The 20,485-nt window shown below is 33.6% G+C and overlaps 2 protein-coding genes and 1 long non-coding RNA gene across 48 annotated transcripts in view; 2 read left to right on the top strand and 1 right to left on the bottom strand.

Annotated features, from left to right (window-relative positions):
• Positions 1-4,720, top strand: part of Dscam1 (Down syndrome cell adhesion molecule 1) — a 202,809-nt gene extending 198,089 nt beyond the window's left edge. For 39 of the 41 annotated variants that reach the window (XM_076409755.1, XM_076409768.1, XM_076409788.1 and 36 more), the window contains 3 exons: positions 23-34; positions 775-835; positions 2,303-2,514. In XM_076409755.1, the coding sequence (XP_076265870.1) occupies positions 23-34; positions 775-835; positions 2,303-2,369 (140 nt within the window). In that variant the 3' untranslated portion in view covers positions 2,370-2,514. Of the gene's footprint in view, positions 1-22; positions 35-774; positions 836-2,302 lie in introns of all 41 variants that reach the window. The other 2 variants (XM_076409797.1, XM_076409796.1) reach the window with 1 other exon arrangement.
• Positions 4,721-8,261: 3,541 nt separating this feature from the next.
• Positions 8,262-9,188, bottom strand: LOC143199741 (uncharacterized). Its single transcript, XR_013006531.1, has 4 exons — positions 9,050-9,188; positions 8,806-8,963; positions 8,536-8,749; positions 8,262-8,474 (listed from the first exon to the last, which is right to left on the bottom strand). It is a non-coding gene; the product is annotated as an uncharacterized LOC143199741 (long non-coding RNA).
• A 1,941-nt stretch (positions 9,189-11,129) lies between these two features.
• Oga (O-GlcNAcase) lies at positions 11,130-18,842 on the top strand. 6 transcript variants are annotated; one of them, XM_076409747.1, is made up of 17 exons: positions 11,130-11,303; positions 11,386-11,437; positions 11,496-11,992; positions 12,042-12,323; positions 12,407-12,607; positions 12,663-12,799; positions 12,881-13,076; positions 13,135-13,358; positions 13,410-13,486; positions 13,550-13,721; positions 13,778-13,952; positions 15,005-15,058; positions 17,355-17,440; positions 17,503-17,754; positions 17,810-17,950; positions 18,005-18,161; positions 18,214-18,842. In XM_076409747.1, exons 1-17 carry the CDS (start codon positions 11,225-11,227, stop codon positions 18,342-18,344), a joined length of 2,913 nt encoding a protein of 970 aa, XP_076265862.1. In that variant the 5' UTR covers positions 11,130-11,224; the 3' UTR covers positions 18,345-18,842. The 6 variants fall into 6 exon arrangements, with proteins under 6 accessions (XP_076265862.1, XP_076265861.1, XP_076265865.1 ...); XM_076409746.1 differs by having other exon boundaries at positions 13,129-13,358; XM_076409748.1 differs by having other exon boundaries at positions 11,141-11,303; positions 12,663-12,787; positions 13,129-13,358.
• Positions 18,843-20,485: the final 1,643 nt, after the last annotated feature.

The raw sequence follows: 20,485 nt of genomic DNA, 5'->3' as shown, positions 1-20,485 counted from the left end.
TTAACAATTGATTAATTTTCAGAAGACGATCAGGGTAAGTGTCTTATTTTGGACTTGACTGTGTTCTTAACACTAGTTGGATACTGTGTCCATTTAAGTCATTTCCATAACACGATCATTTATCATACCATTCACCAATATATGTATAAATAAGATAAGTCTAAATACAGGCGACAACATACAGAAAGTTGAATAATATAATTACATACTTAAAAACAACAAAACATTATTGGTGATTTGTATAAATCCATTATCAAGTTCATTTTTATGAAATGTATTATTCCAAGCACAAATATCCGTTGTTATAACTGCATGACTTGTCACTAACTTTGGTATTTGAATAATCTATCTAATTGTGTTTCTGTGAGTTTTTCGTGATATTCGTTCACTTTTTAGTGTTTTTGATAAAAATTATTTTAAAATATTTGTTAATTTAATTTTCAACTGCTTACACATACAGTAAAGCAAATATTTTAAAATTGTAATTCAGAAAGGATACCCAATTGGTGTATTTTTAACTGAGTTAAAAGTAAACTAATTGAATGGTCATTATCATTAGAATGAAGATGATTAAAAACAAAATAATGCGAAATCGTAAAACGTAATTGTCTCCATTCTACTGTACCTTCACTGTCCTTTTAATTTCAACTTTTTTTTTTATTTTGCATAAATCGGCATTTTATTTTTGACCATTAGAGATATGTTTAGTTTAGAATTTCTAGGTTAAGTGTTGTCCAATATCGTGGTCTTGTAGAAAAGTGTGGTCTTTTTCAGTAATGAGAGGTAACGCAAAGGATGGCATGTCCCACGAGGAAATGAGAAAACTGATTGAGAGGTCAGTACATTATGTTAAAAACAATTAAACATTTTCAATATATAAAAAAATAATTTAAAACGGGTTTAAAGATAAGTCGCGTTTATTTTCGCCAGACTTATACAACCAGTTTGACTTTAAAATATGGAACAACACGCTCTTTTCTAAACGTTAAACCAAAATGGTTCTTAATCTGTTTATGCATTAATGTAACTTGTTCCATATTATAAAAGTGCTTTTAACCATTACACTGAATGATGTTTTTTATTGTAACCATTTATAACATGAATATACCTGTTCAGTGTTTTTTGTCTGTTCAAATATTGGATTGTTTGGTGAGTTTTGTGTGTTTTTGTTCAGAATTATTTTCATTGTCCCGTTTTGTTTTTGTTTTGTTTTTTTTTTCATATAGCCTCCTAGTTATAATTATCCAAAAAAATGTATTCATATCCTATTTAATTTTGTTTCCTGTGTCAGCTTAAATTTACTGTATCATCATATAGTAAAGACTAACGCAGCACTGTTTAATGATTCTACATTAATTAGTACACTGAATAAGTGACATCATATTTTTCCTACTTACTAAACAATCCAATATAACAATTTATAGCACATTACTAAATAATACTGATGGGGCATTTTAAGATCCCGCCCATTTATGCAATACCAAACCAAACCGAAAAAACAAAAATAACTTATAATGACCTGTGGGTTATTCTTTCATTCCTCTCAACCAGGAAACTGTAAGTTTGCAACGTGTTGCTTTTTATGTCACTTTTTTTGTTTGTTTAAACTTATTGTTCTCTTGTGGTGTTTTTTCGTTTGTTTTTTACACTCTATGTTATTTGTGTGTACTTCTAACCAACATATATGCGTGTGTGCACCGATTTATTCATGGCAAATGGGTATGCTTACTATGTAGACAAAATCTATATACAAGTTTTCGTGTTGCTTGCATGTCGATCATCTCAGTACTAAGCATGCAGCCCACGGTACTCAACAATTACTTTTTTTACATTTACGTTTCCATAAGCATTATTTTAAAGCTTGTTTTGAAATATGTTAGTATTAAGAAAGTTTTATAAATACGCTTATTGTGAATATATCTCAGTGATCGCCCACCAATGAACAAATAAAAATCCACCTGAAATTCCTTCCAATTTACACAAGAGCAACAACAAATGACTCAAGGATTTCTTCGATATATGTTTGCCTCATTGTTGCTTCAAAATATTATTATAAAATCAATATTGTATATTCGATTTTGCTTAATGCCACCTTCTATTTATTGAAAGTTTTAATTTAACTAGAATATTTAATACAACGCCTCTGTATTCAGTCAGCATGCACCGATGAACTTGTATGATTATTTTTGTCTACAACATTTTTATATAACAAATGTGTGATTTTTATATCGTAATACTTCCGCTTTCGTTCTATATTTGGTCGAGGGATACTTGGGTAATAATTTGATTTATATTTTTGTAGAAACGAAACAGGGCAAGCCCCAGCAACCAACAGGGGACTCACAACCTACGATACTGTGGCAGTGTAATCTGTAAGCTCCAGATTGCTCTGTTTGCCCCCAGCATGCGTCCGTGGAAGTTTAGCAGCCGCAACATCAGCAACAAGAAGAAGTTTTATAATTTAGAAAAATCGTTTGGGTTGTATCGTAACATTTGTTTCTTTTATTGTTTACTATTATTGACGATCCAAGCCCCTTAGTGGTTGCTAAACGTCCAGAACTTTTGCGATGAAAATTAGCCAGCGCGATACTGACTGATGTATATGAAGCACAAATTTAGGCCATAATAATCAAAATTCGTCGTTGTGGTGATTGTGATGAAAATGGGGAAGGTGCCGCAAATATTCATCGCAGAAGTCAAGTTTGCTATGTAACTTTTTACTTTACCGCTTTGCTCTTTTATTATTTGAAACCAAATATTATTTAAGTTGTTTTCTTTGGGATCCTCGTTGTTTTGTAGCCGCTCTATTGATACGTACATATTTCGCCAAGATTACTATTAGGATTGGTAAGGTTCTGTTGGTGTTTCGGTATTGTTATTTTTTTCTTCATGTGGGTTTCTCATTTCATTCGTATAATGTGGCTCAACGTGTCATTGTGATATTTTTGTGGTTTTTGGGTATTTTGGTTCATTGACGTTGTCGGCGTCATCACTATTGGATATCAGTCGAAAAACGTACCTCCAGTATGGTGTATTGTCATTACACTGACCTTAAGCTGTAACTAACAATTCCGGGTAACCATTCACACACCAGTTATTTAGACGCTTAAAATGGCGAACGCTCAGCTCTTTTTTAAAAGGATATATTTTTTGATACGTTTTTGACGAGAATAAAATCTTATTGGTCCTGGACGTTACATATCATTTCGATTGGTATCCGATCAGTCTACAGTTGGTGCCAAATTATTTTTAAAGGGAATAGTTTCGAGACCACACGACAAAACCCCCCATCATCATCAAACTGTAGGCGTTCATCTTTTGTTTTATTTGGGAGAAATTAACCGTTTTGTATAGCTGTTTATTTTTACGCTTCTATAGTTTTTTTGTTTTCATTTTATTATTGTTTCAAGTAGGTGTTAGTACAGTTGGCGATATCATTTTTGTGTTGATTTATCGAGCTGTACAAGTTTTTGAAGGTTGTGCGTCGCCAGCTATAGATAAAAAAAGCCCTCGGATAGAATTCTACTATTGTATCATAGCCCTTTGAGTTAAGAACGGTCTCGACGAACCCGTGGTTGTTTTCCACGTTCTGTTACGTTACGATTTATAGGGGCCCTTTTAAATTTGCGTTTCTCGAGACGGTTCGTCAACATCATCCAATCTCTTAGCGGATATCTTTAAACTACAATTAATAAAGCAGATCATCTATTAAATTTAAATGATATAAGAAAACAAATATATATCAATGTTTTTAACGTTTAAGCATGCATACGATAAATTGTAGGTGTTGAAATTCGATTTAAAGAAAAATTAATAGTTGTCATCTACGTTTCAAACATATACAAGTTAATACTCAGCTGGCAGAATTATCAGCTTGTCTTTTAAACTTTTAGAGTGATAAGATATGTAGCCTTAGATGTATTTAAAATTAAGTTATGGTGGCATTTTAGACTTTTCCCAGTTTGTTATTTTCGGATTTGTCCTACCACTGCTGTATTGCTTTAAAATATCTAGGTGAAAGCATCTGTTTCTCACTGTCGGTCACTTTGCAACTTCATATTTTATTCCACACATTTGTTAAACTGTTACAATTTTATTTAGCTTCAAGTTCCTAAGCAGCAAAACAGAATTCACTGGGAACAGTGCGATGTGTAGACTCTCTTCTGTTCAGTTTTATAGTTTTTAATTAAGTCGAATTTAGTTCTCAAGAGTTTACAGTGATTCAAACAAAGTAAACACCAGACTACATATCGCTCTGTTATTGATAATAAATACGATATATTTTTAGACATTAGTGTTGTCATTTTTAACCGCCTAGTCAAGCAAAACTTCCAAATGATTTCAGATAAAACAAAATAAAAATGACAATGTTACAATGTTATTTGTGATAATGGTTTGAAATGCCATTATTGTATTTGTAAGTGTAAGTGTGCTATATATCCGATAGTCCATAAGCTAATTATAGTGTACTCTGTAATCTTAATCTTACTGTAGTGTTATACTCTATACATCATTCTATAATTACTTTCTTTGCAATATTTACTCATACTAATATTTGCCCTATTTATATAACTTTTGTGTATATTTTTATCCTTTCTATTTTTATCGCTTGATGGTCGATTACTTTTTTGGTAACGTCAGAATTATTGCGATTTTACTCACATTATACATTTTGCTTGTGTACCAAAGGTCGTTTTGGTTAATAAACTATTAAATACTGGATATGTATTTTTATTTCTTTTTCCATGTAATTTGAAATGGCGGACATGCTAATTAATAAATTTGATTTGGATTGCGGGATTGTTAGGTTTATTATCAGTATAAACACTAAAATGGAGCGTTCTGATTGCATTTTGTCTGAATCCGCTATATATATACATATACAATAATATTTGCAATAATAATTTTAACAGAAATCTATATATTAAGATTTCAGTGTATAATACTGACAACTAAAAATACAACGATACCAATCAAATATCGCTTAAATTCTGAAAAAATAAACGTATAATAAATATGAATTAAAAATCAAGGCCTGACATCTGACATAATCTCTAACTTAAATCGAATACCAAGCTGCGCCCAATCAGAATCACATTGACATAATCTTAAAATTAAATCTTCCGTGCGTACACTGCATAAGATCCGAAACTGTTTAATTATAATTATAATTCAATTTATGCCGGCTTGGTGATGCAGTGATAAAGACAACAGGATGGTCCACCTACTGTTGCGATAGTCGCGAGTTCGAATCCTGCTCGGGCTTGGTAGAAAATGTATGTTTGTGATTGTCCTAGACAAGAGTGCAAAATCCGACAAGGAAAATGATCTCAGTCACGCCAGTAACCAGGTTGGGTAAGACTGCATGTCTTCTGGGATGATTTTTAAGTTGGTCACTCGCCAGTCGGTAGGCTTAATGCCGAGGACCGTGGTTCAGAGCCCACGTTAAACTGTAAATCCAGTCCAGATAAACCAATAGTTGGTAAAAGAAGACTTTAAAATATGCAAAAAAAATTAATTTGTTTGTTAAAAAAGAATAAAAGTCGGTAACTTAGAATACTACTGGGGTATATTATAATGGAAATGGAAATTAATAGAAAGATTCATTCAAGTGAATAACTTAGCTGTTAATTTCCGATCTATTGTTCCGTCTTCATACGAAGCGGGTGATGAATCAAGATCAGCTTGATATTAGCACTATCAGAGATCAAATATATGAAATGTATAAAAACTGTGGGTAGTTTTTTCAATATAAACATAATTTAATATACTTATTTCAGATGAAACTGTTAGTATGAATGGTCTAATGGAACTTCCAGACCTAGCTTTAAAAGAATACAATTTTTAAAAGTATATAGAAAAATAAAATTTCAATTGCTGTATTGCTGTAACGATCGCTCGTGGCAAAATGATAATACAAATAGTGTTAAGACAACTAAAGTTGATGGAACAAGTTGATATTTATTAGTCATAACATTCAATAATTAATTGCAGATATATTGTGCTTAATGCTGGAAACGGGAAAGGTTAATAGCACCTTTCTGTTGGGTGGGAGAACCTCGATCAGACACATTGAAGAAGGAATTGAGAAATGATGAAATCGTGAACAAATGTTCGATAGATTGGAAATGAACGGCTTAAGTTATTCACTTGAGTGAAACTTTCTGAATATGGGATTATGATCCAATGCTGATTATTTCCAAGAATTGTTCGAATGTGTGAAGATTTCTGTAGCTTGAAATAGACATATTGTTTTTGTTTCATTTTTTTAATTATTATTACTAGGTCATAAGTCTGTAGCCATTTATCTGTCATTTTGCCACGGAGTTTAAAATAAGGATATCGCAAAATAAATAGAAGATAAGAAAGATGATGCTGGATTAACAGGAAGGACATCAATAAGATAATTGTCATTAATAGTAATGACTATAAGCAGTAAATATGTATATATAATTAATACACGATAATTTTAGGAAATCTTATTCCAGAGTGTAAAAGATGTATGTCCATTAGATATGTGTGTAATTGTTCAGAGAGTATACATGAGTATTTGATAAAAATGTGCGAGGAGAGAAAACACATCAACTGTTTTGCAGAGATGACAAATGCATTAGGGAGAATTCAGTGATTAATTTTAACAAGAATTGTGTACACAGGTAGTAGCAGAAGAAATATATTATACAGTGATATCAATATGACTTTTTACAAGGAAACACACCATCGAAGGAAACAATAACTAAAGGTAAAAAGGTAAATATTACTGTTGAGAACTATCGACTGAAATCGACTGTTTAGTAATTGACTACTTTTTACTATCGACGGTTTTTCAGTCGCTATTTACTATCGACTGTGTCAGTTATGTACTTTTAGTTACTATTTTTGGTTCTACTAGTTTTATTCTGGCTCTGTCGTCCTAGCCGCGACCTTGACAAAAATGTACCCAATTTATGCTTACATAGATTGATTTTTTGGTAGTTTGCTTGTAAATAACAATATATTGTAAATTAATATAGCAGCATTTTGGAACGACATTTTTCAAGATTGTTAATGTAATGGGGTAAAAAGATTAAAATTGTGAATGATAAATAGTAAAATACTTTTGACTGTTTTTATGGCAATAATTGGTAATATATCGATTACTATCTCGATTTTTGTTAAAAAATATTTCGGTTCAATAATAAATAAAGCATTTACTTTATTTAAAAAAGCTCTAGTAGTTATTATGCGATAATTTTTAATTATGTCATGAATTAGTTTTTTTTCTATGATTTAGTATTTATGATTATTATACATATTTAGATTTTAGGTTTTATTTAAGTTCTATTATACTGTCTATATTTATTATAGTATATTATTTTAAAATAGCAATTAACATATTAAAATACGATAAAACATTTGTGGGGTATTATTCCATTGCATAAAAAAATTCCATTCCTATTTACAGATCCACAGAACACTCAAATATAAAAGTAATTCTACTTCGTTTAAAATAAAATTATTAATTATTCCTGGCAATTATCTCCATCCTTTCCTCCCTCGCAATTTATACAGGAAAGGGTTCGTATATCTTCGTGTTGACTGAAAATAGTAGTTACTAATTACTAACTAGTAATTACCATTTTCAGTCGCTAGTTTTTTGACTATCGACTGTTTTCAGTCATTAGTTTCCGAGGCAGTAAATATGCTCTCTAATGAAAGTAAAATACATTATTTGGATATACATTTGTTATTTAGGTAGATTAAGCCTCCAGGGGGACACCACTACATAAAAAACGAGCCAAGAACTCTACCTCATGGGTGGCGTGGAAGAGTTCGACGTAAATATAACAAAACAACCCTAACCTATAAAGTATTGTGGCTATATAATTAACTGTAGTTTAAATTATTAGATAATTATATGCCTTAGATGTATCGTAATGTTAATATAAACAATATATATATATATATATATATATATATATATATATATATATATATATATATATATATATATATATATATATATATATATATCTATATATATATATATATATGAAAACATTTTTGTTTCACTATTTTATTTAAACTAGAATTTTATTATATATCAAAGACAAACTGGACTAAACTCAGAGTTGATACGGCAACATTGCAAAGTTTTGACATCACAAATTTAGATGACGTCAGTTCACACCAACTTTGAATCGACTATATATAAGTTTTGATACACTTTTCCCATTAATTCCGGAATTAAATAATGGAGTTTATGTAAGAATTGAAAATACCTTAAAAACATCTTGAAGTAAGTTATAATCCTGCTGTGGTCCCTAACATGTTCGTTCCAGGCCAGTACCAATTGTTGTTCCATTGTTCCTCAAACGCAATTCCAGGAAACAAACACTTAATGGCATAGCAAATGATAAACATTGCTATTCCTTCACCGTAAATGGCTATTATATTGACCAGGAATGGCGACACGAGTCGAATAGTTTCTGCATCTGCAACGAATCAAACTTATATTAAAACTGAATAGACATTACACGACAACTAGCACTTTACCTGATGTTCCATGTCCTATCGCCTTGTACGCTTCGGTCCTACTCCTGTATCAACGGAACGACAAATGCACATCGGATGCAGGAGCTTTTTTGGGAATACGTACGGTCCCTAAAAAAATTATTAACGGCACAAATATTGGGGATCAACGAAATCCTTTTTCTCGGGGGGATTAGACCACACATTACTGTCGCTCACGCTGCGTACACGAAATGTCCTGGAACAAAACAGAAGTTTAACATATTGGAACTAGGTGCAGATAATTCACCTCACTTTTCCGCAGAAGACGCTGGGATATGATGCTCCAGTTAAGAAGCTTCAACGCTGGCCCTGACCAAAACAATGAACTGCCTGAAGCCAGTTTCGTGGTGGAAATAATTTTCCACTGATGGACCAGCCCTATACCGATTATTGTCAGGGCCGAATTCACGCTAAAACCGTATAATTTGATTTAAATGTTTGTATTAAATTTAAATCGACCAAAATGAGAATGAACAAAAACAAAGGATGACTTTACCGCGCCGAGGGTCGTGAGGCTGGGGACGTAACGCACAATCCTCATGATCATCAGGGGAGTCCCGACATCCGGGGCAAAAATCTTTAACGAATTGCTCGCGTGGCTAGATTTGATGACCGCCGACTTCCACATTAACACCGAAAAAGGAAGAACGAAGATCTATCGAACCATCACCAATGACAACCCATACATCATCAATCAATCGAACTCCCGGGTCCCCAAGTGTAGGCGACCCGCAAACCGATCGACTAGAAGTTGCCTAATTAACGGACGATTATACAACTTACCAAAATCTGCAATGGCCTGCTACCAAGGGAATGATAATGTGTATCAAAGACTAGGACAATCCAGGCTCGTCAGCTACATTTGCGTACCCAGGCGGTCACACGCGTGGGACACGAAGGCTTATATTTATGTTATTCAGCGATTTTCCATGGCTGACGCATGTCAATTATACTTGATTCATTGCCAAGTGTAAGTTACGGTTAATTAAATAATTTTTACTTACCCGTTGTGGAGCACAGCAACAAGGCATCGTAAAATAAAAAAAGACGAATACATAATAAATGGCAATAGTTGCATGGAGTGACGGCGTCGAGCTATAACGGACTATAATGAACAAGGATGAAGTACTATCCAAATTCGCAAATCCGGAATGCGCCGTTGTCAATAAATTGGAAAATCTGTCATTTTAAAATTCGCTATAACCACCATATATTTTATCTATTTTTAAAATATATCAAATTAATGGTCTATCAAATAACTGGTCGAGTAACCATCTTAGATTCTGTTTAATACAAATTAATATTTAATTTATTTAAAATAAATTAAATACTCATAATGATTAAATCAAAATGCACAATGGCAACATAGTGCGAATATTGGGCATATTGAAAAAATCAAGGCATACTGGTTTTTATAAAAAACGACGAATACGATTCTTTTATATATTGTTGTTTTAACAAACTCTACTAAGTATAAAATTTTGAACAAATTTTTCGATTTTTATTCAGGCAAATAATTTTATTTGTCAAATTAAAAATTTAATGTATATATATTATAAATTATTTTTAATAAAATTTTTAACTTTATAATTAGAATTTTTCTAAAATATTTTAGAATCTTTTGTTATCTGTCTCTGCGGTTATAATTAATCTTAAATTAGACATTAGCAGATATAAATAAAAATATAATACTTATTGTTTAAATTTTGTAATATACATATTATAAAAATCTGTATATCTAATTGACAATACTTTTATATGTAAAATTAAAATTGACTGTTTGACTTCATAATGTGTTCTTAACAATATAATCTTTAAAATAATAAATAATAGCCAATATTGATTAATTTTAATAAAGAATACATCAAAATAAACGGTAAACAAGCGAATGGAGTAGAACATTAAAAAGGTTGTTATAAAAACATATTTTACCTCTGCAATATACAGTATGCATTAATAAGTGTTAAACAATGATTAAACTCACTGCTTATTTAATAATCGCATAATGAATTAAAATTAATGAATGTTGCAATGTAGACCAAAGCAAAGTGAAAAATGTCGTAGATTTGTTGTCGTTTATTTTTCAGGTTATTAGGGGAATCACTAAACGTTCCCAAGATTTCATTTATATAACTTTTGATTACAAAATAGGTTACACCCAAATTTTGAAATATTTAAATTTTATAGTTGTCGTGATAAGCTGCTGTCATTGTCCACTAGATGTCAGTTACAATAGCATGAATATTTTGTGTACAGAAAACTGTATAGTAATGTTTCGCTTATATAAGTGAATAAATATCCACCATTGGTGTTTTAAGGGTTGCATTATTAAAGCAAAATATCGAAATCTATGTTGGAGCCTCTTCCCTACATATTTATCATTAGTGTTAGATATATATTTTAAAATAATATATCTTCTAATAGCCATTATTTTCAATTCACATTAAAATTTGGCTTATAATTCTGTATGGAATAATACATTTGCGTTCTTGGTTACTAAAATCGAATATTTGTTTTTGTTCCATAATCGATATATTTCGGTTAAATTATACATAATTGAACAACACAGGTAAATTGACATTAATAACATACATGTCTCTGTCAATATTTCATTTTGGAAACAATTTTAAAAAGTTCAGAAATTAAATTTTATGTGTTAATTATTTGCAGAATGGCTGAAGTTGTAGTTTCTCCAGTGTCCGAAAATTTAAATATAAAAAATGGCAATTTTATTTGTGGAGTGGTTGAAGGTAAATAAAAATTTTAAGAAAGGCACAAATCTTAATTATATTTTAATATTCTATTAGTTTTTAAGATTGGAATGTGTTTTAGGATTTTATGGCAGGCCATGGACCACCGAGCAAAGGAAAGATCTATTTCAGAAGTGAGTTTAAGGAATAATAAATGTTATGTAAATATTTACTTTTTTTTTGTTTTGTCAGAATGAAGAAATGGGGTATGGATTCCTATGTTTATGCGCCCAAAGATGATTACAAACATAGGGCCTATTGGAGAGAGTTGTATACAGTGGAAGAGGCTGAACATTTAACCGGATTAATACAAGCAGCTAGAGACCAAAATATAATTTTTTATTATGCTCTATCACCAGGTTTAGATATTACTTATTCTAGTCAAAAAGAAATTACCGCACTTAAACGGAAACTAGAGCAAGTATCACAATTTGGCTGCACAGCATTTGCTCTCTTATTTGATGATATTGAACCTGAAATGTCAGAGGCTGATAAAGAAATATTTCAGTCTTTTGCTCAAGCCCAAGTATCAATAACAAATGAAATTTTTCAACATTTGGGTCAACCAAAATTTTTATTGTGTCCCACACAATATTGTTCAACTAGGGCTGTGCCAAATGTAACTAATTCGGAATATTTGAACACTTTAGGATCTAAGTTAGCTCAAGAAATTGATATTATGTGGACTGGTAGGTTTTACTAGTTTTTTAGCTGCTTTATTAAAATACAATATTTTAGGCAATAAGGTAATATCAAGGACATTAACTAAAGAAAATATACAGGAAATCACTGATGTTCTTAGAAGGCCTCCAGTAATTTGGGATAATCTCCATGCAAATGATTATGATCAGAAGAGGGTATTTTTAGGGCCCTATTCAGGAAGGTCTCCAGATCTTATACCAAAATTAAGAGGTGTTGTCACTAATCCTAATTGTGAATATGGTGCTAATTTCATAGCAATTCATACATTAGCTCAATGGTCAAGATGTAATTTAGATGGACAGCGAGATCTTTCAATAAGTATGTAGAATTTTATTGCCTTAGTAAAACACCAGATAGAAGTTTGTCACAAAATTATTAAAAATAATTTTGTGCTGTTTAAGATGATACTGTATCAGCTGATATAAAACTGGAAACTGAGACTGAAGATGGTTTAACTGGAGAAGATGTCCCTTCAACTCTTTCACCAAACATGTATCATCCAAAACAAGCATTAAGGAACGCAATAAAAGAATGGCTTCCTGAATTTTCAAAACACAAATCAGCTTGGGGGCCTATCGCTAAACCTCAGCCAGCAGTAGCAGGTTTGTTTTCTGTAAGGCATGAATTAATTTATGTATTAATATTTTTATTTTCTAGTTGTCCCTGTGCCAATAATTCCTTCCATAAATACTTGCATGAGTTTAACTTCAGGTACAACAACCACTACATCAGCTGGGACACAACCGGTGGTGACTGCTAATCAACTTCAAGCCTTAGCTGAGGTTTGTAGCACTGTAAGTTTGTTCAACTATAGCTGCTTAGTATTGTTGGAAAAGGAAAAGTAAATCCAATGTTCAAAATAATAATGTTTCTAGGTGTCTGCAGTGACTGACAGTCTAGTTAATCCAGGTCCAGGTCCAGTAATGAACTCTCTTGTTTCTGAAACGAAAGTGGTTACAAATGACTCTATTCCCAACCCAATAGCACCCATTCCTGTACCTATACCAATTGACGACTCCAAGAGCAAAAGTATTACTGTTTTGGAAGGTGTGGTGATCAAACCAGAAAAGGGTATTTTTAATCGTCGTCCTTATTATTCGGAGATAAATGTTGATTGCTGTAGGTAAAGAGGACGAAACCCAACCTATAACGACCGATGCGTTATCGGGCGATCAAAAGGATAGTATTAAAGAGGAAAGCATAATGAACACGGATCCGACCCTCAGCAATGAATCCAGTTTGAGTCCATCAGAGCCAATGGATTGTAATAGTACACCTAACATATCACCTGCTCATGTCATCAACAAGATAGTTGAAGGGTCCAATGAAGACGTTGCCATGAGTGAAAATTCTGTAAGGAATTTTGATTTAATAATAACGGTGGTTCACATTTTTAATTTGCAGACATCAAGTGGATCGATGCAGATAGAAAGCAATGATACCAGTCAAATGATAGTGGAGAGTCATCCTGAAAATGAAAGGTATTTATGAAATGAACACCGTAATTAGTGTTAATTTTATATATATGTTTGTTGATAATGCAGAAAAGGCAGTGACCTCACATATGAGGATCTTGCTCTATTGTGTGACTTGTTCTACCTACCTTTCGAGCACGGGTCTCAGGGTGTACAGCTTTTGCAGGAATTTCATTGGCTGAAATCTAACGCGCATATTGTGATATCGTCTAATCAACGGAAGGCGAAAGGTAGTCCCGAGGTAAATGAATTTACGATCAGGTAACAATATTTATTTGTATGGAATAACTTTGATAGGTCCAAGAATGGTTCGCCAAGGCAGATAAAATGAACGAAATGACCCAAGCCGTGAACAGACTGTTTCAACATATCTCGTCGTGCAACAATCGGGAGTTACTATATGACCTGTATTCTTACATCTGGGATATTAGAGGCGTTATATCTCTCCTTAATTCTTATGTTAAGTGGTTGGGTATGTAATTTATCGATATTAGTATGATTCAGAAAGTGCTGTTGTTTTTTTTTTTAAAGTTTTTTTCTAGTAAGCTACTTGATATAATTCTGCCGAATTTTGCTGCTTCTCTTTTGCGCTATGGCGTTAACAAATCAGGCGTAAGATCACATCTGCGTAAGCTTTTTTCGTAATTTTTTCGACCGACATATGTTCATTACTACTAGTGTTTTTTTTTTGTGATAAGACCGGAAGGAGCTTTTATTAGGATATAAACGGGATCAGTTTCTTCCGGTGTTAGCTACAAAACAATCGCATTTAAGGTACATATTTAAAATTTCTTGCGATCATCGATATTTGCGTCAATATACGTTTTTCTACCAGTCATCCTGCATTATCGCGTATATTTTTTCACACCCTTCGAAGGTCATTGATATTGTAAGTTTCGAACCCGGGGAAAAACGTTCCGGCTGGATTATTCTTTGAATCCTCGTTTTTTTACCTCTTGCGTAATTTATTATGTGATAATTTAAGGGTAGCAGCAAAATAGGGCGTTTCGTTCGGTATATCATTTCATAATGGAAATGTACTCGTTTCTCCTTTAACAACTATTTTAAAGATGTTGTAGATTGACGAGTATCCTGTGCTGATTAAAATTTTTTAGTATAGCATTGGCAGGCCATAACACACGCATGGATACTTTTCTATCTGTGCTTATATTTAATGGGGTTTGCTTTTTGATTGAACGCACCAAAGCTGATTATTGATACATCATAGGTAACAGATTAATGTGGGTGTGATAAAAATAGTCAGGTTTGGTGTGTATTTGTTACTGGTAGTTTGGAGTCTATAAAAATACAAATACATATTAAAATAATGATAACCGATGATTTTGATTTTGTAGCGTATGGAGATATTTTAGATTGTATTTGTATTTGATATGTATAGTTAACAGTATTTAGTTTAGAGTTAAACAATTTGCGTGAGAAGTTTTTTAAAAAATAATATTTAATGACAAATGTCCTTTCTTCATTGTTGTTCAACTTATTAACCAACTTGTTTATTTTCTAAAGCGAATGGCCAATTTCCGTCGTCCATGCCGTCGTACACCCAAGGAACGTATACATGTACGCATCGTCCAAGGATTTAGTATATGATGCCGGCTACAAGAAGTGTTAGGGGTGCAATTCCTGCGTAATTGTCTTAATAATGCGTTTGGCGTCAGCAGCGTATATACACGTGTAGGGCGTAACAGTATCCAGCATGCGTTTTTATCGTGGTTGATTTTTTACGATGGAGCATGTCGTTTTATGTCGATGTACATTCTCCATTGACATGTTTTTTAAAAATCAGCCAACGATCATAAAAATACTATGAAGGGTTCAACGATTGTGGACAATTCATGGTATAGGGTTTTTCAATAACGGCGGGTCGACGTTGAATGGTTGCGACTGCTTTTCACCGTGATACTGATTGAAGTGGTTCAATTTTAATAACCCTGCTTCATAAATTATATAATTTACCGGCTAAATTTAACTTTAGAGGCATCGGTCGATTGCGGCTTATTTGCATAGACCCATGGCTTCACGAAATCCTACAAGAAACCATATTCTTAAATCATTGATATCGACTGATCGGAGACGAAATCGATTATCGTTCTATAGTGATAGCCGACCAACGATCTTTTTTGCATTGCCATCTGGTGTATTGACATCGTTCTATAACATATGTATTGAAAAGTCCCGGGCCTAACACATAGATGGCGCTTGTTTTATTGCGTTTGCTGAAATGTTCGTGTTGTCGGCCGGAATGTGTGGCTGTCGAGTCGATTGTTTGTCCGAGCACTCACTACTATTTTTGTTTGAGAAATTCGGAAACAGAAAAACTGATTTATTCAAAACTATTTATTGTCTTATTTGAATACATGTGGTCGACGGGAGGATGGACAGGATTTTAGGATAGGTTAGGGGTGTACGGAAGCGCTATGGAAGTGGTACTGCTACGATGGGTAGAGAAAAGAGAGAGAGACGTCGTCGTGGTGGTCTTTTATAGCCGGGAATTAATTTTTAAGCCAACCTTTGAACTTAATGTAGATGTATATGTGGTGGCCTGAAGGGTCGTAGCGGTCGCTACACATTCACCGCTTTTTCAGTTAGTACTAACCTTCAAAAGAATGCTGTTCAAATTTCATGATATTCTACTCGTAAGTTTGTGAGTTATTGTGCTAAGAGTGGCATTACTTTTGTTATTTTCACCGAAAAAAATTTTTTCTCCGCTCCATCAGAAACGACATTAAAACGTTAGTTTGCTGGCTTCAAACGTGGTCGTAGAGACACCGATGATGCAGAACGCAGTAGTCGCCAAAAAAGGTGGTAACACCAGAAAACGTCAAAAAAAATCCAGAAAATCGTTTTGAATGTTCGAAAAGTGAAGTTGCATGAGCTAGCTAACATCGTAAAAATATCAAAAATGTTGGTTTTATTTGAGCATTTGACTATGAGAGAAAGCTCTGCCCTGGTGCCGCGTTTGCTCACTGTTGACCAAAAACAATAATGTGTAGATGATTCTGAGCAGTTTGGCCATGTTTAAACGTATCTAACCCGAATTTTTGCATCAGTATATGATAATGGATGAAACATGGATCCATCACTTCACTCCGGAAACTAAGTGGACTGCAAGTAGTGGGCAGCAACTGGTGACAGGCCTATTTTGAGGCAAAAGATAAATCGTTCTACAAAAGTCGTATTGAAATGCTAGAGCGGCGCTGCAATGATTGTATGGCTCTTGATGGAGGTTATGTTGATGAATGAAGCCAAATTTGAACAAAAAAACACGTTTTCTTAGTTACGCCCGGCACTTTTCAGCCCATGTGTTATATGGCAATTATGTTTGTCAACAAAGTGATTCATCAAAAAATGCGCCTCCTCACCAAAGATGATTTTTCGGCAAAAATTGACATCCTTTCCTAAACACTCTAAAACACTCTGTCAACGAATTAATGAGGATGTCTGCAGCTATTAATTTATATATGTAAAAAACCGTATAAGTACAAGAGTTCTTGTACGAGTGTTGGTTGACCGACAGTCGCGAGATTTGCGCTAACGAAAATTAATTTTGAAAATAAAGTTGGGCGTTCTGTTCAATCGTGAAACTTGCCATGGTGACTTATCATCACACTGAATACTAAACAGGTTAGACAGATTCTATTGACGTTGACTCATACCGATTGAAAAGCCCTGTATTTCTCTTTAGTTGTCCGAACAAGTTTTGCTAAACTTCCTTCATTGGGTAAGTAGATAAGCGATGCGTAAGAAACATTGGCGTAATATATCAACACAGAGCCGACAGAGAAATTATTTAAGCGTAGCAGCACATCGCGTATTTCCACATTGAATCTTATTTAACTCGTCGATTTGCTTGTAGGGTTCTCAAAAGGTTGGAAAGAGACTTTCATGTCGGGTGAACAGGAACCATGGGTCTTCCGAGGCGGGCTTACCGCCGATCTCCAGGTTGGATGACAAGCTCTCTTTATCATACTTTTTGTTAAACTATTTTTTTATCCGCGTTACAGCGCCTTATTCCCGTCGATTCAGGCAATGATCTTTTCGTGTACAAAGTTCCAGACCTCCCCACCTGTCGAGTATATACAATCAGGCCATATTTGCCAACGGACGAGGAACAAGTTTACAACGTCAGCACCCGGACTTGCAAAGATGGTCTTGAGGATTCACATCCTCTTCCTCCAGAATTTAAAAGTATACACGCTGATAGAATAGTGGGACCATATCTTATACTGCATCCGGAATTTTGTTTTGTTGTTGAGGTAAGGTGGTGCGATAAAATGTTGGAAATCTTGCCTCGAATATATCATGTTTCAGGATGATTCAGGTGTGGTGGGGTATGTTTGTGCAGCTCCCGATTACAAGAAGTTCAGGGTGAAGCAGGAAATTGTCTGGATACCAGACATGTGCCAAAAGTATCCAGAGTATCTGGCTAAGGATGCAAGTAAACCTGTTCAGGTATTAACATTAACTTACTTCTGTCCATGTTTCATATATAAGTTATATTTTTAGGAATGTATATCCCATTTTCATAGTTTTAAAGATGAGATTTACGTCAGTAGCCCTACACATCCTTCTAGTATGATTTGTAGTATTTTACCTTCGGTTTTAGACCAATCAGTTAGCAAAAGACTAGTGACATGTTTATTGGCAGCTCTTAGGGCAAATGGTAAGGAGGCAACATTAGAGATCTTATTGTTGTGAACTGAAATCATTTTTAGGTGTTTTTGGAGTACATGTTGTCATGAACGTTCAAGATAGCTACACGCACAGTTTCTATGGTAAATTGGGTTTTGTTGAGAATACCCACGAAGCTATCAAAGGGAAAATTGTGATGGGTAGGACGTTCTAAAATATATCAAAAAATAGGAAATGGATGATGACATTTTTCCATTATTTAATCCTCGACTGACTACAAAATCAAGTGAAAATTGACCTATATTTTTTTCGGTTTTTACTTGCTTTTATTGTTAATATTAACTCTTAATAGTACTAAGGATAAAAATGTAGACAGTGACGCGCTAAAAACCGAAAAACCTCGGTTTTCTGATTTCTGGCGCGTCGCTTGATAATAACAAGCGCAGAAAAAGCTCTTTTGTGATTTATTTTTTACATTTTATCTTCCTCAACTTAAGATACGCGTAATAAGAATTAACGAACCGATGGGAAAGGTGAGATTTCTCTTTTTTCGCGATTGTCAGTAGTTTTTCGTTGCCTAGAACCAGGTATGTTTTCCGCGATTGATGAAGGTCATCACGTGTTCGCATCGGTTGTTTTTGTTGAAACTTTTAAATTATTTTATACTAAATAGTATATAAAGTTTATGTTTAATAAATGATATATTGTATAATTGGTGTAGTTTAATTAAACATTCCTTGTGTGACAGTTTCTGATTCTAGAAAAGTGAACAACATACTATTGGGAGGCGGAACATTTTAAATGCTGAAGGCATCCACTCTTGAGCGATGGTACAAAGATAGTTCTGCATAATGTTGCGTGTGATAAGAATTAACGAACTTATGGGGGAAAGGTGTGATTGCCGTTTTTTGGGATTGTCAGTAGTTTTTCCTTGCCTAGAACCAGGTATGTTTTCCGCGATTCCGAAGGTCATCACGTAATGGCATTGGTTGTTTTTGGAACTTAAATTATTTGATACTAAATAGTATATAAAGTTTATGTTTAATAAATGATATATTGTATAATTGATGTAGTTTAATTAAACATTCCTTGTGTGACAGTTACTGATTCTATGAAAGTGAACAACATACTATTGGGAGGCGGAACATTTTAAATGCTGAAGGCATCGACCCTTGAGCGATGGTACAAAGATAGTTCTGCATAATGTTGCATGTGATAAGAATTAACGAACTCATGGGGGAAAGGTGTGATTGCCGTTTTTTTGGGATTGTCAGTAGTTTTTCCTTGCCTAGAACCAGGTATGTTTTCCGCGATTCCGAAGGTCATCACGTAATGGCATTGGTTGTTTTTGGAACTTAAATTATTTTATACTAAATAGTATATAAAGTTTATGTTTAATAAATGATATATTGTATAATTGGTGTAGTTTAATTAAGCATTCCTTGTGTGACAGTTACTGATTCTAGAAAAGTGAACAACATACTATTGGGAGGCGGAACATTTTAAATGCTGAAGGCATCGACCCTTGAGCGATGGTACAAAGATAGTTCTGCATAATGTTGCATGTGATAAGAATTAACGAACTGATGGGGGAAAGGTGTGATTGCTGTTTTTTTGGGATTGTCAGTAGTTTTTCCTTGCCTAGAACCAGGTATGTTTTCCGCGATTCCGAAGGTCATCACGTAATGGCATTGGTTGTTTTTGGAACTTAAATTATTTTATACTAAATAGTATATAAAGTTTATGTTTAATAAATGATATATTGTATAATTGGTGTAGTTTAATTAAGCATTCCTTGTGTGACAGTTACTGATTCTAGAAAAGTGAACAACATACTATTGGGAGGCGGAACATTTTAAATGCTGAAGGCATCGACCCTTGAGCGATGGTACAAAGATAGTTCTGCATAATGTTGCATGTGATAAGAATTAACGAACTGATGGGGGAAAGGTGTGATTGCTGTTTTTTTGGGATTGTCAGTAGTTTTTCCTTGCCTAGAACCAAGTATGTTTTCCGCGATTCCGAAGGTCATCACGTAATGGCATTGGTTGTTTTTGGAACTTAAATTATTTTATACTAAATAGTATATAAAGTTTATGTTTAATAAATGATATATTGTATAATTGGTGTAGTTTAATTAAACATTCCTTGTGTGACAGTTACTGATTCTAGAAAAGTGAACAACATACTATTGGGAGGCGGAACATTTTAAATGCTGAAGGCATCGACCCTTGAGCGATGGTACAAAGATAGTTCTGCATAATGTTGCGTGTGATAAGAATTAACGAACTGATGGGGGAAAGGTGTGATTGCTGTTTTTTGGGATTGTCAGTAGTTTTTCCTTGCCTAGAACCA

This window comes from Rhynchophorus ferrugineus, unplaced genomic scaffold (genome assembly GCF_030347505.1).
Source record: "Rhynchophorus ferrugineus isolate W39M unplaced genomic scaffold, kcgeb_rfMv2 rfM7, whole genome shotgun sequence".
In the NCBI taxonomy this organism is placed as follows: domain Eukaryota; kingdom Metazoa; phylum Arthropoda; class Insecta; order Coleoptera; family Curculionidae; genus Rhynchophorus; species Rhynchophorus ferrugineus.
This window is presented reverse-complemented; position numbering and strand designations above follow the sequence as displayed.